General features: G+C 39.7%; 2 protein-coding genes across 9 annotated transcripts in view; both read left to right on the plus strand.

Moving 5' to 3' along the window:
• LOC127683531 (rho GTPase-activating protein 20-like) overlaps positions 1–18,333 on the plus strand; it is a 184,263-nt gene that overhangs the window by 83,940 nt on the left and 81,990 nt on the right. For 2 of the 8 annotated variants that reach the window (XM_052180850.1, XM_052180853.1), the window contains exons 2-3: positions 4,571–4,636; positions 5,118–5,251. In XM_052180850.1, coding sequence (XP_052036810.1) covers positions 4,574–4,636; positions 5,118–5,251 — 197 coding nt within the window. In that variant the 5' untranslated portion in view covers positions 4,571–4,573. Of the gene's footprint in view, positions 1–2,165; positions 2,243–2,546; positions 3,056–3,859; positions 4,249–4,570; positions 4,637–5,115; positions 5,252–5,597; positions 5,772–7,247; positions 7,427–7,683; positions 7,846–9,556; positions 9,667–10,062; positions 10,253–11,590; positions 11,850–18,333 lie in introns of those variants that run through there. The other 6 variants (XM_052180847.1, XM_052180852.1, XM_052180851.1 and 3 more) reach the window with 6 other exon arrangements.
• The window catches only part of LOC127683535 (inositol monophosphatase 1), a 141,266-nt gene continuing 125,098 nt past the window's right edge, over positions 2,166–18,333 (plus strand). The window contains exon 1 of the mRNA XM_052180877.1: positions 2,166–2,242. The gene's annotated coding sequence lies outside the window, so the exon portion shown is untranslated. The remainder of the gene's footprint in view (positions 2,243–18,333) is intronic.

The raw sequence follows: 18,333 nt of genomic DNA on the forward strand, positions 1-18,333 counted from the left end.
CTCGGGCTAGAAGAGGTCTCTGGTTTATGACTTTCTGCTTTATTCCCTTAGACTGTCTACTCATTTCCTAAACTTGGAGCTAAGCAGGCATCTGCAAGCTGCAGTGGTCTTCTCATCTTTGTCTCGCACAGTGCTGGGTTAGAAGCCATGCTAGCTGTTTGTCTCCTTGTTTTTTCAAGGGAAGACTTCTCTGTGTAGTTCTGTCTATCCTAGACTCACTCTCTAGACCAGGCTGTCCTTGAATTCAGAGATCAGCTTGCCTCTGCCTCCCAAGTGGTGCAATTATTGGTATATGACTTCTCAGCCAGCTCAGAGGGAGTCTTTTAAAAGCCTTAATGAGAGTCTTGGCATTTTGTTTTCCATCCTCCTGAAGTTCTCCACTGAACTTAGAATAATGCTTAGAATCTGAGCCCAAGGTTGGGTCTGCTCTGTTGCTCTGCCTTCATCCTTACCACTGGGTCCTGTCTGCATTCCTAGACACTCAGCTTCAGGCTCATTGGCTTGCTTTCAGTCTCCAAGCACAGCTAACTTCACACCTTCAGAATTCCAGATAATGTCCTCCCTCCCCATTCCTGAGAACAGGTTTCATGTCAGGTTTCCAAGTATATATCACTGTCCCAGTTACTTGCTGTCACAACAACTTGTAGTTGTTGTCACTGAAATTTCCCCACTCAAGAAATGACCTTCTTTGTTTATTTATGTCCTTGGCTTATTTTGTTTACTCTTCTATCTTCTCATATCCTTGTTTGTAATTCAGGAAGCAGGATGGCAAATTGTTTTTTGGGGGAGCTGTAGTTACAGGATGGTAGTGTACATGATTAAAAGACCCCACTGGTGTATCTGAGACCAGCAGGCTGTGGTGCTCTGATTAGCTAACAATGTCTGTCAATGGTAAGGCAGTGGAAAGCAGTGGCCTGGAACTAGACCTACCAAGTGTGATTTGGGCCAGCTGTGCTTGGGTGATTTCTTTCCCCCTAGAGCCACACAGCTAGGACTTGACAGAGCTTGGAGTGGTCTCAGATCTGCTCCTAACCTAAATGTAATTTCCTTGCTCAGCAAGAACCTGTAGTCCTTTCCCAGCAAGCTTGGACTAGGGCCTGGGTGGGTGCACTGACTTTTCCATGATAAGTGTAGTTTTAGAGATTGGACAGTGGGAGTGAAGGGACTGAGGTGGCAGAATAAACTCCATTTTATTCTTAAGACTTCATTCTAAGTTAATGTGCTCTTACAGGGGCACAGCCAATGAAGAGGCAAAAACAAAACAAAACCCAAACAACCAAAAAAAAAAAAAAAAAAAAAAACCACAGCTAGTGAGATTCCATCGTATTCTCCAAACTCTGTATTAAACTGCTGTCCTTGGAGAAAACTACTGTCTGCTGTCCATGGAGGGATATGGCCTCCACCCTTGGGCTCTGGGAAGAACACCAACATTCCTTTACCCTCTCATGTAATGCCAAGGCTTAGAAACCCGCTTGTGTTTTTTTCCCTTTATAAAACCCCTCCATGTAGAGCTGGGGGGCAGGGGTCACTCTCATTCCTGTTCCATCAAGAAGGTTTGTGGACCAATCTCGGGCTTGGAGAATGATTCTCATGTGCTTGCATTGGAATTGTGGTTTCTGATGGTCTCTTTGAGGTTTTTCAATCTGGGAACAACATATAGTACATTGGCCAGAAACCCCCAAACTTCCAGGATCCCTGACTATGACTGTCTTGCCCCAGCCGGAGAAGTGTCTAGTTTGTGTATCTTCTGTGTGTGCTCTTTATTATTTGAAAAAAAAGCCTGTCTGTATACATGGCAAGAAGTGGCTAAGAGCAGGTGTGCTGGAGGGTGAAAACCATGGGAGTCAGGAAGGTGTTTCTGACTCTGCGCATGCGCACTCCCCATCGTACTCCGCGCATGCGCACTCGCCGCCGTACTCCGCGCATGCGCTCTCGCAGCCGTACTCCGCGCATGCGCTCTCGCAGCCGTACTCCACGCATGCGCACTCGCCACCATACTCCGCGCATGCGCACTCGCCGTCGTACTCCGCGCATGCGCGCTAACTGCCATACTCCGCGCATGCGCGCTTGCCGCCCTACTCCGCGCATGCGCACTCCACGCCGGACTCCGCGCATGCGCAGTTCAGGCTTCAGTGGGGCGGGACTTCCTGTCGGAGCAATCCCCAGTTACCTCCGGAAGAGCCTAGGAACCGAGTCCTAGGATGCTGGCGGTTGAGCACCGATTGCGGTGCGCTCGGGCGAGGTGAGTCGGTTCTGTCCCTGCTTTCTGCGCAGCGTTATTCGGTGGCCGAGGCGTGGGCTCCCGGCGGGCTGCGGACGAGCTCTCCCCATGCTGGGCCGGGGCGGCGGCCGGGCCCTCCTCCAGGCCGTGCTCGCCGCAGTGCTCTGCAAACAGCCGAGCTGCTTCGCCCGGAGGTCCTCGGTCTCCGAGGTTGTGAGTCGCAGAATGAGCCCGGCTCTGCCCCAGTCCGCGGGGCTCTACACGGCGAATTCCAGGCCCACGAATTCACAGGGTTGGGGATGCCCTGCATGAGGAGCAGGGACAAGTGACGCGGGTAGCTCGGCTGTACAGGATAGAAAGTTTTAAGTCTGTATGACTTTGTTCCCAAAGTGAGGAATGTAGAATATAACCCCCGGGAAAACAAGTCTTGAAGCAAAGGTCTCTGAAATCAAAGGGTTTATTGAGCCATTTACCAGCTAGGAAAAGGACCAAGACTTGGGGCACATTTTGTAAACTACCAGCAACAAGGCTAAAAAAGTGCCTCTGAGATCAAGAGTTAACGCTGCAATTGGATCTCCAGACACATGTTTTTTAATTCTCCATTCTTGCACCCCCCCCCCAAAAAAAAGAACACATCCCAGAGAACTGTTACTTAATTGACTTCCGTTGTCTCTTCCCTCTTCTGGACAGCTACATTTTAGGGCACCTCAGAAATTTTCATTTATCAGCCTCCTTTCCTCAAGGAATATATTAGAACTGGTTGAGAAGATGTAGCATGCATACAAATGACCAAATACTGCATAGCAGCAGCAGTTTTTCAGCAAGTGTCTATTGGTTGGTATCTGTTGGGTTGACGATGGGATGGATGGCTTTTGAAATGGTCATGGAGAATCGGGAGGTGTTCTGTTTGTGTTGTCACAAGGTTAAGTGTGAGTGGCTTGAACGGTTTATGGTGAGGTTTATGGTGAGCAAGCCCAAGAATGTCCAGTTGTGACCGATCAGAGGAGAGCATTAAGAACAAGAATGACCAAGTTTGGAAGCCATTCTTGAAGAGCTGTGAGGAGTTTATTCTGTAACTCAAAAGGCGGCCTTTTATACGCTGACTTGGATGCTTGAGTCACAGGAAAAGGCACGTAGGTGTGCTGGCCTCTGTCGGGAATACCAGCCGACGTTCTAAAGGCTAAGCCAGGATGGTCAAGAGCTCCAAGGCAACCTTACATCAATAAAGCGGATAATGAAGCAGCAGCAAGCAGCTTCTGCTCAGTGTCCCCTTTGCTTCTCCCTGTGCTAGAGGGTAGAGACTTCAGATGCTCTTAAAGAGGAAACTTTGTAGTAAAAAAAAAATAAGTACAAAAGAGGAAGCACAAGTGTGTAACTTGTCGTGGGAAGCAGGCAGAGTGTGGCTCTATAAAGACTGCCACCTTTTCTGGGTATGACAGCGTCCATGCTTCTGTGGGCCAGGAACCCATGTTAGCCTGTGGTCAAGCCTGTGGTGAGTCTCTAGAGGCCAGCAGAAAGTTGGCAAGTCACACGGTCGTGCCCCACCCCCCTGAGGTCCAGGAGGTAACTGGTACCTTTGCTTTTATCATAGTATTTTTAGACCTAGAGTTTCCTTCTCTCAGAATGTTGTAAGCAGGGAACTTTCTAATCAGAATTGAGCATACGTTCTGTAAAATCTGCCCATATAATATGGGGCAAAGTATTTCTGATCTGTGAACCTTGAATTATTCACCTTTACCTTTTTTTTTTTTAAATTCCATCTGTGAAGCACTCAACTCCCTAGAGTTGAGGTAACACAGACAGCCTTTGTTCCTTTGTCTTTAAAAGTGCTTCTATTTCAGCCTTCCCTGTGTTCTTTGTCGTATTCCCCACCCACTCCTACACATAATAACCCTTAGCGTCTGTGTTGACCTCATCTGTTCCCCAGCACCCCCACAATATGATATGGTACAGCTACAACCCAAAATGTGGACCCTTGGGAGACTACTTGATAGAACCTCGTTTGCATTGATAATACCTCTGTTAAGGTGGGTATAATATCTCATGCCTGTGATCACAGTACTTGCAAAACACAGGCAGAGGATCCGGAGTTCAGGGTCATCCTTCGCTTTAAGACTAGCCTGGACTGTGAGACATTGACTCAAAACAGCACCAATAACAAAACGTTTTTACTACGAGCTGAACTATGTAATATTTCAAAATGATGTTTACTGGGACTATTTGTGGAGGAAAATTGAACTATAAACCAGGGAAGGGGTAAATCAAAGTGTTGCTAATTGAGATGCTTGTGTAAGTGAGTGCCTGCACAGTTTGTAACTGTTTGTGCTGACCTGTGTTGACTATGTTTAGATAATGGGAGACCCTTGGCAGGAGTGCATGGATTATGCAGTAGTCCTCGCAAGACAAGCTGGAGAGGTATGCACTACAGTATGTACGCCAGAGTGTGTGGGGTGTCGATGTTACAGCGCGGTCTTGTTCAGCAAAGCATGTTTTGAGTGGTGTCTACACGTGCAGTTTCACTAAACTGTAAATACAGTGAAAGTTGATTGATTTTGTGGGAGGCGTGGCTGGGGGTGGAGCCGAGGCCTGGGTTAATGTGAAGCATCATGGGCATGGGGGTGGAGCCGAGGCCTGGGTTAATGTTAGGCATCATGGGAGTGGCATTTCCAGCTGAATTTTTCACTTTGTGATGTTAACCTTTGCAGCAACAGTCGTGAATCTAAAATAAGATACGAAATTACATAATATTTCTCTAAAGTGTCTTGTTTCATAGACATGTTTGAAAGAAAACATTTCAGAACATGTTAAGAGTGGTTGAATGCTTGAAGTTATTTTTGTCTTTTCTTTCTTGTTTGGTTTTAAATTATTTCCATCTTTTTTACTTGCTCTTTTTTAGATGATTCGTGAAGCTCTGAAAACTGAGATGAACGTCATGATTAAAAGTTCTCCCGCCGACTTGGTGACCGTTACTGACCAAAAAGTTGAGAAAATGCTCATGTCGTCTATAAAGGAAAAGTACCCATATCACGGGTATTTCTCTTGTTTGTGTCTCACTATCACTTTGAATGTGTATTTCAACCTACAGGCCATACACCTAAAACAGGCAGGTCTTAATACTGTCAAAGTAGAAACAACAAATGTGCTCATGTGGATCTAAATAAAGTGATAAATTGAAAATTTTCTCCTTGATTTTAGAGTTCTCAGCTTACACATCCTTACTTTATCATAATATTCATGTGATTCTCCTAATGCTTAGGGACAGTCTACATTGTCCAGAAGAAAGTTGAGACAGAAAATAGAGTAGTGCTTGCCAAAACCCATTGGAAGCTCACACTCATTATGATTAGTTTCAATTTATATTCTTTTCTTTTTATAGGTTATGAGTATCTACAGGAGGTCATAATGACCCACCTTCAACACACCTACAGTAGAGTAAATTCAAAAAATTCTACAGCTTTTCCTCTCTTGCCTGGATTGCTTAGGCAAGACCTAAACTTGGAGGGGCAATTCATTTTAAAGCCCCGATACTCAGCTATAAGCCAGCAGCAGAGTAAGTCGTCTACCTTCCTTCAAGTGCCCTCCTAGTTGCCATTTCAATTTTGCATAAAATATCAATGCATGTTGACATTGTTGCTTACGGGAAGGGCACTGCAGAAAACAAACCCAATACAATACGCCCCAGGTCTAGCCGGAGATCTTTATATTCTGACATCAAGTCTAAACTTGATATTTTTGGGAGAATATCCCATTTGTTCCAGACAGATAGTCACCATAAGCTGGAATTCCAAGATGCTATATGTATACAAGTGTGTGGGCACAGAGCTTTCATCTCATTAGAATACAATTTCATGTTGTTTCATGATTAAAGCAGAGAATGACCTAAGAACTGCATTTAAATTATTGTAAGAGGCACAGAAAGGATATATGTATGGAACTGGACATAATCTGTGTCAGACTAAAGTAGAAGTAACCTTGGTGTCCAAGCTCAGACTCTAATCTCATTTTCAATTACACTAAAAGCATATTTTTGTGTGTCTTCTACACCTGCAGTTGGATTTCAAATAGACTTAATACTTAAGTTCTGGGGCTTTTGAAATTGTCTTAAGGACATTTTTTTCCAAAAATATTTTCTTGTTTTATTATTTTATTATTTTCCACATTACTCCTAAGTATCCCCTTCATTGATTTAAATTCTTGCTTTTCTAAAAAAAGTCATTGTGTGTATGTATGTGTATACATATGTGTGCCTAAATACATGTCTATACAGATGCATACTTACACTAAAATTGATATATCCTATTCAGACTGTATCATATTACTTGTGTTTTTCCAGTCTTATTATTTTGTTTTGGACAAACAGTCAAAACTTTCTATATTGAGAAAGACCGTTTAATTTATATTTTGTTATATGACTCTTTTATTTACTTTTAATACTTTTGTTTTAAGTACCATATAAGTGTTCATTATGGTCTAGTTTTTGAAAAGATGTCTTTGAAGAGAAAAGTAAACTTTGATCTCAGCTTTGAACTTACACTACAGGAACCAGGGTCCCGAGTTTGACAAAACAGGCAGTCATGTATGCATTCCCATGAAGGAGGAATATTGCTGATGATAGAAATGTAACAATGGTCCTTCTAAAAGCTCATCAAGAAATCTAAGAATTGGAAGCGCTTCACTATGACATTTGAAGAAAATATAAAACTGATTGCTGTGAATAAAAATGAGGGTAGCTATGAAAATGGATATGACTTAGTGATACAACTGCCTGTACATAGTTCAGGGAACTTGCTCAATTGCATATCATTTATCTTATGATGCAGTGCAACATAATCTTGTGAGAATTCCCATGGGATCATGTCTTAGATACATCTCACAGATTAATAACAATGTAGAGTATAGGGAAGAAGAATATAAAGATGCTACAGGACGCCTAATCCATGACAACAGGGACATTATGCAATTGAAATTTGGTTTTTTAAAAGGCCATATTACAGGATTCCAGGTAATGATCTTATCTCCTCCTTAGACTCAAAGGAAATACTGAAGAAGAAGGAAAGAACTTATAGGACACGATGCTTCCCCAGGGCCTATGTGCCCCATGAGGACCAAGGGTACACTGTCCCAAAAGTTAAGAAGAAGGGAAAACTCTTTGGTAGAGAGTTGAATTGGATCTGTAAGGATGGAAAATGGCCTTCCGAAATTCTGGTAGGACTCACATGATTCACTTTTGGCTTTCCTAAGGAAAAATCTGATAAAAAGACCAGTGTTGCCTGATCTTTCAGAGTTAACAGTAGGGTGGGATTTGTACAAGTAAAGATTGAGAGTCCAAACCAGTTTGCAGTCCTTCTTGCCCATGCCAGCCCTTTCACTGCACCTGTGCACGCCATTGGTCTGCTTCTCCTGAGCCAATAGTGCTGGGCACTGCATAAAGAGTGACTGGTATTTCCCTTTCTTTCTCTCAGGACATCCTGTCCCTCTTAAGGGAAAAGGGCCCTACAGCAGTAGGTATATTTAGTATAGCTCCTAGTGATGTATTGTGCAAAGGAGTGAAAGAAAAACTCGACTCTGGGCAAAAGGTGAATATAAGAAAACACTCGGTGCACCTGGCAAGCTGGATTCTAAAGGTAGGGATCGTCCTTGCATCACATAGCCTCTGGATTCCTCTGAGTCTACATGAGTAGTTTCCTTCATCATGCATTCCCTTGAGTGATAGTAGATACATAAGAGGGAAATCTGGTAAGCTAAAAGGTTCTTCTGCTATTCATCACATAAGGAGTAGGGACTCAAACAAATATCCAGTCAGAATGAGCAGTAAAGTTACTAAAGTATCTTTCCTTTGATTTTCTCATGTGGCCATGTGGATGGTCACTTCATACTTGCATAGGAATGTCACCTGGTAGGCATGCCAATTCAGATGCATTTGACTGCCAGAGTTCTTCATTCTCTGTCTTGCACTACTGTTTTTCTGAGAAGCAGATTTCTCTTCCTCAGTATAGAGAATGTGACTCCTACATGTAACTCTTTGCTACACATATCAAGTAGGATGTCATAATCTGCTTGTCTATATCTCACAAAATATTGGTACAGAAATGCAGGGCCTCATGGCTGTGAAACAAGTATTCTTAATCAGTCTGCCATACCTTCACCACCATAAAATGATACTTTTTATTTGTTATTTAAATTAAAATTCAATTACATCATTTCACTCCTTCCTTTCCCTTGCTCTAAGTTTGTTTCCCCTTAGACTCCTACTTCTGCTAAAATACATGGCCCATTTTCATCTTCTGTTATTATTATATAGATAAAAGTGAGCCCACAAATATGTTCAAACAACCTAATAAGTCCATTATCATTGGTAGTATATGAACTATTTCTGAGGTAACTATGATTGGCTTACAAATTAGGGGCTTCCCTTTGAGAAATACAAATTTCCTCACTCTTTGTAATATGTATGTGCATGTAGTTCTTTATCTAGAAGTTTGTTTTTACAAGATTTATTCATTCCCATTTAGAATTACTAACATTGATGACTTTTGTTCAGAAATTGTTTTGACAAGCATATTACATTGTTGAACTATCAAATGTGAAGCCTCTCCCACATTTCTAGGACTCCCAATGTCAAAGTAGATTTATTGATCTTCTGGTATATAATCTTTCTGACTCTTTTGACCAATGTTTGCAGCCCAGGGTTTAGGAGTTAGCGTGTACTATGTATGCAGTTTGGCTTGAAGCCACAGGATATTTTGTTTTCTGTACCTTGAATAGCTGTGGTTTTCCATAATAGTTTCCATGCATTGCCAAGAGTATCTTTGCAAGCTACATCATCTGTAAAAATTATCTTAAATATTTGGAACAGACTATGGAATCATGCTTGTTTAGAGAAACTGTGATAGGACCTTCTCTAAGAGCCATGACCTCATATCTTCCCATGCTTCTAATAGTGGATATGATTTTCTGCACCTCAGAAATTAGATACTAACATAATATGGGTTTCTTTGTTATAGTTATCATCGTTGTATATTTCTGTCATGTAAAAATAGTATTTGGTCTGAGGTATTGATCTCTTAGGTATGCTAGTTCGCTTAGTTGTCCACTAGAGGACTTCGATCTAAAAAGAGATTTTTCAGCAATCCAAGCACATTTGAACATCAGCTCTTAGTTTTCCAGTTTTTATGGACAAAACTTACTGGCCCTACACATCAGTCAACATTCTACCTTGGGGAATGTCGGGGAGCTGTAAAGAAAGTTGGGACTATCCGAAATTTTAGAGTTGAATAAGTTTTCAGTAATCTCCATAATTTGTTTTCTGCAAAATATTTCTTCTCTCTATATAAGGAGTTTCTTCAAATGATTAAAGGCAGTCTATTGACCTCTCAGCTGTATGAGCACTGGCTTTCCATACCCGAAATGGTCAGCAATGAAGAAAAACTATCAACAGCAAAGAGGTAATGGCTGGCGAATTGTGTGAACAACATCAACCAAATAGAAGTAATATTTGCTTATACACATTAGAGAATATATATCCCAAAAATATTCAGTAAAAATGCTGCCAGCAAAAGGTTTCAATTGTTCACAAACACGGAATACATTTGCAAACAGAGGTGTGACTTAGGGAGTCACAGTGGACCATGCTTATGATTATCAGTTTTGTACTACACTTAAATTTGTCATTTTGGCCCCACCCCTACCCTGATTCTGGAAAAACATTTAAGCAATATTTGGAATATACATTCTTACTTTCCTTTTATTTATGGAGGTCATTTCAAAAGATAATACTTTCCCCTTTTCTATATTTATAAATTGAGTAAACTTGTTTTTAACATAACTGTCTCTTTGTTCAGGCTTTTAGAAGAACTCCCGCCACTGAATGCTGCATTCCTGAGACAGATGTTTAGAATTCTAAATAAAATAGCCAGAAATTCCTCGATAAACCACATGCCAGCATACAGTCTCTCTGCTGCAATAGCGCCATTTCTTTTATGCCTTCCTAGATATGGAAATAAAGTACTGGCTACTGATATTTCCAAAAAGGTAATTGGCCTTTTACTTTAAGCCTAGCTTTGATAAGCCTTTACAATGTGACAGAAAGACAGTATTACCCTCAGAGTCTGAGTTACTTTGTTGTTGATGATGATGATTTTGGCTTTGGTTTTGCTTCATTTCGTAAAATAAGTACATGTTTGAATGGCTTTCTTTTGGAGAGGAAGAATCATTGGTGCATTTTAAGTAAGTAAAATATAAATAGGTATTTGAGCTCAATGATGCAGTCTTTTGTCAGTTGTGACTTAGAATATCCTTAGACGAATCCAGTGAGAATAAATGCTGTGAAATGAAGAAAAAAAAAAAAAAAACCCTGGGTACTGGGTTCACCAACCAAGAATGAATTCTGATGTAATCAGTGTAGAATTTGTAAAATGCTACTTGTTTTCATGATGGTTTCCTCAACAAAACAAAGGTAATGCAATTTTGGATCATTTTTATCAGGTATGGTTATTATGACTCCTGATTTCTGTAATTAAATATGGCCTTGACCTCTTGATGCTGGTTATCATTGGTTTAGAGAATTATAGAGTAAAGTATTCTATGGGACCTGCCTTTCAAATATTATAATAAAGTACCAGAATTTTTACAGTATTGGTATCAAATGGTTATTTTGATTCTCAGTATTTGAGCTTCTGATTCACTATTAATTGACCAACTGCCCTGGGACCTGAAAGGAATATATTATAGGACAGCCTAATTGAGAATAAGTATTCCTCATATTGCATAGGAACAAATATCCTAAGGAAAAAAAAAGGGTTACAAAGAAGCAAACACTGCAGATCCATAACTATCCAGTTTCTTCCATAGGCATTATTTTATTAATTCCCAGCATAATAAACCTGAGGATCAAGCTGTTACCATGGCATTTGCACTGAACCATCAGGGAAATGTGAATGTTACCACATAGATGGGTTTGCCTGTCTCTTGCCTTTTAGTTAGCCCATGGGACCTTTGAGTAGAAAGTTCCCTCCTTAGCTGTGCTTTTCTTTAAGCATCCTTACAAATATGCACAGCCATGAATGTGTCCAAGACAAGCAAGGTTAATCAAGTGGACAATATGTATAACATTCTGGGCCTCACAGGGTGAAAATTGGAAATCATCCTCTTATATGATATTGGACTGTGATGACCACACTTGAATATCTGATCTCATAATCATCTTTTAAATTTCTAAGAAGAAGCCCGCCTCGATACTTCATTAAAGCTAACGTTATCTCAGTATTTTAAAGTACATACTTTTAGCCTCCCAAATTCTTAAATAAAATGTGATTTGTAACTATGCAAAATGACAGAGACCCTTTTTGTTTGCCCTTTTTTTTGTCCCAGATTTCTCTCGTAACATTCCTCATAGATAATTCTCCGAAACTGTTCGGGCTAGATATTGTTGCACTATGGTATGAAACCTCGTTTTATCATGGACCCGGAGGAAATACCTCATGTGACCAGGTTACTACATCTAATATCATCACCCCAAATGAACCAGAACATGGAGCCAGCAGCTTCCCCAAGGGGAGGACATACACCCCTGACCATGATGAACCAACAATAAGTCAAGTGGCTCCTCCTCTCTCTGAGGGCACTAACGGTGTGTATACATGTCCTACTACTATAAGTTAAAAGTTAGAATCGTTTAGCACTGAACTATGAATTTTATAACAAACAACAATGAAGAATTTGCTAAACCATGTGAAGGGACACTTCACCTGTGTGTTATAATTTCCTACTGCAAGAGATTCCCTCCATATTTTGGTACCTCTTTGCACTGGTCCTGAATTTATGCAAAAGGTAAATCCCAGAAATGAGAGTAATTGACTAAGTATATGTTACTTACTTTGATATAAAGGGTATTAATTTAGATGTGTATTATACATTGAATAGCAATTCAATACCAAATTGGGTTTTCTCTACCTGAAATGTCTGGCTGTCCTAAATCTTACTGTGTAGACCAGACTGACCTCAAACTCGCAGAGATCATCTTGGCTCAGCTTCTGAGGTCTGGGTATAAAGGCACATGCCAAAATGCTTTTCTTTTATGCAAGTTTTAAAATATAGCCTAATATACCAGTATGGGATTCATTGACACTGTGAACTCAGATTTGAGCTCTCAGTTCGGTGGGTTGTGAAGGGGGAAACCAAGGATTGTAATAAAAGTGCAGTCAGGCAAGTTGTGTGGTGAAATGCAAATACTATTGTTAATTTACATTTGGCCATGGCAGTTCTGCCAGAAAGACACAGGTGGACTAAAAAATTGGTACTATTTTATCGCTTGAATCTAATACCTATATGCTTACCTTTCAAGACAAACCCTAAAACTACTAGGTATACTAGAACTGTGGCCATATACAACTAGATATCCAATGCCTTATGAAGTAATGTCATGATTATAAATGTTATAATACTGATTATTTTTCTGTGTCTTTGTGGTGAAGCATAAGTAATGCAGGCTATAAAATGTGAAGGTCATGCAAGTGCTAAGTGAGTTCAATTACAATAAATAATGATTTTACTCCTTTATTAGAATCAGAGACTCAAGAAGATATTATGAATGCAACCCAGCAAACAACTTCTCAAACTCCTACTGCACCACCAAAAAACCAAGTATTTCGTACTTGTCCACGGTTTATATGCTTGGACAAAATGCTACCTTCTATACTTGTGAGTTTGTTTCATTTTGGGTTTCTAAACCTGTCCTATTTCCCATAATTTCTGGGAACCTATTTTCTAAGTCAACTATTTCACCAAACTGATGAATATACAGATAACCTATTCATGAGGTCAGATTCTTTTAAAGTAGAAATAAAACCTACTGAAGTTAGAGTCTTCTAATTTAAAGAAAAGTGAAAATTTGAAAAGAAATAGTATTCCCATGTTTTTCACTGATTTCAGCAAAGACCCAAACTCACCAGCTTGTTGGATGAAATGGATGGTTGGAATTGCCCAACTATCAATACTTTGAACTGTGTTAGGACTCCATATTACTCTAGAGTCTACCTTGATGTTATTGCCTCTGGTATTACTCAATCTTATAATCAAAAATATCTATAGATTACTATCTGATATTAACAATAAATTAGATATATACATGTTTTTGCTATACATTGATTTTTTTATACTACTGCATTCTATGAAATTGTCACCTAATAGGCTTAGTCTATCTTAAATATGCTTCTAGATTTCCATTGGAAATATTCATTTACTGTCCAGCATCTCTTTTAGCTCTATGCCTGTGCCAGGAATTTATGCCACATGTGAACAAGTTTATCATGTTAGACACATGAGAATTACTGCCCATTCCTTAGGTATTTTAGATCAGGACATTTTTGTCATCAATGACTGTAATCATGTAATCAATTAAAATGAAAGAAAACATGGAGTAAATCTGTGTATGGTCCTCATTTTTACAGAGTGAAACCATGGTAGAACAACTGAAAATTGCTTGGGTTCTTAAATGTGACAGCATCTTTAGATAAGGATAGTTTAAAATAAGAAGTCGCCAAAGAAGGAAATAAAAGTCTCAGAAGTATAGTGGAAAAGGAAAGATTTCTTTAAAACACAAATGCCAGTTTTCACAGTAGAGGTCAGGGTAGACAGGAAGCCAAATAGTGATGTGATCTCTGAAAGAGAACTATCCCAGTAGTTACTTGGAATGGCATGCTCGAGAAAGAACTTCAAAAAGCAAAGAAAAAGTAAGAGAGCACCATTCACCAAAATGCTTCGGTGACTAGAAGTGTGATTCAATCTTGAGGGTTGTTTAATTACCAGAAACCCTTGATGATTCAAATTGGGAAAAATGGATTAGGGAAAGAAATATATTTGGAAGCTAAAAAAGAAAAAAGTGAAATGTCCTCTTCATTTCTTTCAGTTGTAGCTATGCATCCATGATTGCCATGACTCTGGTTTACCTTCAAAGACCTATTTGTGCTTTAGCTGTTTGGATCTGTTATAATAGAAGCTTGTCCTTATCCCACACAGGATATGATGTGGGTCATTGCGGAAAAAGGACCAGAATCAGAAGAAGTATTCCAATCCATTTCCGATAGATCACACTTGGTCCTGAGGGATAAGATCTATACTGAGCAACACATTAATTGGGACCAAGAATCAGTACTCACAGTAGCTTACCTTTTAAAGGTAAGGCAGTATTTTGCATCACCAACATTCAGCATCCCTCTAGAGATGCATATTCTGTCCTTGAGATTACCAGATCATGACAGTTTTCTTGAACTATGGATACATGATCTCCAAATAAGAGTCACTTTAGGTAAAAGTGTGACAAGCTCAAAGATTCATCACAAAGACACAGGTGAACACTTTCTGTTGGAGGTTAACTTTCTCATACATCAGATGGGCTTTTTTGGCATTACAAATGTTCCCACTGATTTCACCTCTCTAACTATACCACCTGAATTAATAATAGAACAAGTAATAATAGTAATAAAAGTGTGTTTTACACGATGCATGTCTTAAATCATACTTACCACAAAAACTTAAGTAACAACAGTACAAAATAGCTATTCTACCACAGACTTGTAATGTGAGAGAATTGCATGTTGCCAATTCTATATCCAGTCCAATATCTATGTCCAGTAGATATATAAAATTGTTTTCCTTCTCTAAGAAAAAATAAAGCAGTATTTTCACTTTTTCCTGATATTGCCATCCTAACCCCATGTCAAATACTGAAGAATTAGCCTAACTTACTTCTAAGTAGTCTAATATGCTTAACTTCTCAGTGAGCAGCAGTAACTCTAGAGCAAATATCATTGTCTGATTTTTATTTGGGGCATGATCTGAGATTGCCTCTAAGTAGACTGGAGCTATGGCCCCAGACATCAAGAGAAAAGATAATGCTCTGAGAGTAGCCATGGTTAATAACGTTAGGCAATGGTAACAAATGATCCCCCCTTGGCCCTCGAGCTTGCCAAGTGCATCTGGCTCTCATTGCCAGAAACCTGGGACCACATCACAGGGAGAAAAGTGAAGATCAGTAACTGGAAGTCATGTGTATTCACAGCAATTTAAAGGTACAGGAACACCTGGGCACCTTCCATTTGTCTGAATTTCTATCCTTGATACAATGTGAAAGTTAATTGTGGCATTTCAAACAAGTTGCTGCTTACAATTAATTTAAATAGTTGAATATTTACACATTTTAATTGAATATTTACATGTTTTAAGAATAGATGTGAAACTGTGAGACATTCTCACATGTAAAACAGTGTGCTTAAGTAAGGAAGTTCACCACTATTCCAGGTGTACCCAGAGGCATACATGTATATTACAGCTTTACTCTCTGTGAACTGAAAGTACAAGTTCACCTAACTATACAATCAGAATGAAGCACTTCCTGGCCCTGTCATTTTTGGATGGTTTTTTATTTTCAGAAAGAACACTTTGCTTTTTGTTTGTTTTATTGGTTTTTTAATACTTACTGTTCATTTTTTCTTCTTTTAATATAACTATTATTACTACCAATTTATTCATTCATTCATTTATTAATTTTCATCTTGAAACTGCTACACTCTACCTCTTCATCCTTTATGAGTCTCTTTCCTTCTCCTCTGAGCAGGTCAAGGTCCCCATGTGTTATCCTTGCACCCTGACAAATCAATTCTCTTCAAGGTTAGCACAACTTTTCCTACTGAGGCCAGCTGGGTGAGGGTTTCCACAGACAGTCAACAGTTTTAGGGATAGACCCTGTTCCAAATGTTGGGGGACCCACATGGTGTCCGAGCTGTACATTTGCTACATATATGCCATATGTCACAGCGCAGCTTCTGTATGCTTTTTGGTTGGTGTTCACTTCTTGGCAGCTCTCAATGGTCCACGGTAGTTGAGTCTGTTGATCTTCTTGTGGAGTCCCTATCTTGATCGGGGCCCTGAATTCTTTCCTCAATTATTCACTAAGAGTCCATAGCTCTATCTAATGTTTCCCTGTGGGTCTCTATCTGTTTTAGCCAGCTGCTGGGTGAAGTCTCTCAGAGAGCAGTCATGCTAGGCTACTGTCTGGATATCCCACAGAGTGGCTGACCTCCATTGAGACAGATAGAATTTCAGCCTGTGAGTTGGAAAGCATATCCCTGATTTCAGGTAGTAGGGTGGACTGAAAACCAGGAAAAGCAATCAGAATAGACAGTAGGGTTATTTCATTGATGCTGCAGTCAGAACTCTGATTCTTTGCTTCTACTCTTAGGTAAAAACACATAGGCTCCTGCCTTTAGTTTCCACTTTTATAATGCATAATGCATGGAATTATTGATATGCAGGATATGGAACCCCCAAACAGATTGTGACACACAAGTTAACAATCCCTGGTCTAACCTCCTATTTTTAAACAAAACTTTTTTCAAATACTTTCTACAATGTACATAGACCATTAATTTTCTTGTGTTTTTTTCATTATAAAAGGATTTTATTAGAAACATACAAGGAAGCTTACTTTATTCAGATTTGTATGAAAATTGGCTTAGTGTCCTTGATGAAGAATCCCTGCTTGGAAAAATTTCAACTATATGAAGGTAATGACATAGTATACACTTGGGGAAATGCCCAAAGTTAGAAGTAATGCATTTTGAGATATATGGGCTTGTCTTTATAGGATTATAAGCTGGAATGATGTCCCAAGACAAGAAGTTTCCTTTGCTAAGACATGTATAGTCACTTTATAAACAGGTGCATTTCTCACACAAGTGTGTTGTACCATGTCTGTAATCCAACCACTTGAGACTCTTCTAAATTATAATGGTCATGGTGTGGAAGACAGCTTATGCTACGCAGTTGTGTGCAAGACAGATTAGAACATTGGTTTGAATTCCTGAGTGAGACAAGTTAAAAGAAGTATATAAGTATAATAACTGTGGGCTATTTGTATCCTAATACTATTACCATAGTATTGTAAATATTGAACATTTCAATACATATATCATTAATTAGAACGGGAAGCTATCACTAAGTTCTTCCTTCTCAACTATAACTACCTAGATAAGTCTGGGTCAGGTATAGCTTTGACTTCTTTGGGTCATTTCCCTGTATCCATAGAATGATTTCTTAAGTACCAGGACTTTGAGCTCCCATTTCTACCCAGGACTCCAGTATCTCTGCCTTATCTATAGCAGAAGCTTTTATGCCTGCATTGTGTAGGGTCACTAGTGCGTCTTCTGCTCCTTGTGTTCCAGAGTGTCACAAGAGTGCTGCATGGATTCATAGTAAGTTGGATATTAAATGTGCCCCCATGGTGGTTAGAAAGATGGTTCATTGTTTAGCAACACTTTTTTCCATACACAGAACACACACAACCTGCAACAAGCTTCATTCATTCATTCTATTTCCAGAGAACCTGACACCTTCCTCTGGGTTCTGTGGGTAACAGTAATACATGTAATACAGAAAAATGCATACATAATTTTTAAAGTTTCCCATAATTCTATAGGGGAAATTGATTTTCAGATAATATTTTAGCCAACACTAGCAATATTTTACCTAAAATCTGTATTTTGGGGTGGAGTCTTTCATTTGTTTATATTAGTGCACATGCAGAAGCTATGCATGCAGTCGATGGCATAACTATATCCAAAGTTCCATTTCTTTCTATTAGATATTTACTTTATTGACATCTCAAATATTATTCCCTTTCCTCATTTCCTCTCGGAAAACCCCCTATCCCATCTTCCAGACCCCTGCTCACCTATCTACCCACTCCCACTTTCCTGTCCTGGCATTACCCTTCAGTGGAGCAGCAAGCTTTCACAGGACCAATGTCCTCTCCTCTCATTGATTTCTGAAAAACCCATCCTCTGCTATATATGTAGCTGGAGCCATGGGTCCCTCCATATGTACTCTTTGGTTGGTGGGTTAGTTCCTTGGAGCTCTGGTTACTGGTTGGTTCATATTATTATTCCAGCCTATGGGGCTGCAAAACCCTACAGCTCTCTAGCTCCTCCATTGGGGACCCTGTGCTTAGTCCATTGGTTGGCTGTGAGCATCAACTTCTGTCTTTGTCAGGCACTGGCAGAGCCTCTCAGGAGACAGGTATATCGGGCTCCTGTCAGATAGCCCTTGTTGGCAGTCAC

The sequence above is a fragment of the Apodemus sylvaticus genome, chromosome 4 (assembly GCF_947179515.1).
Source record: "Apodemus sylvaticus chromosome 4, mApoSyl1.1, whole genome shotgun sequence".
Lineage (NCBI taxonomy): Eukaryota > Metazoa > Chordata > Mammalia > Rodentia > Muridae > Apodemus > Apodemus sylvaticus.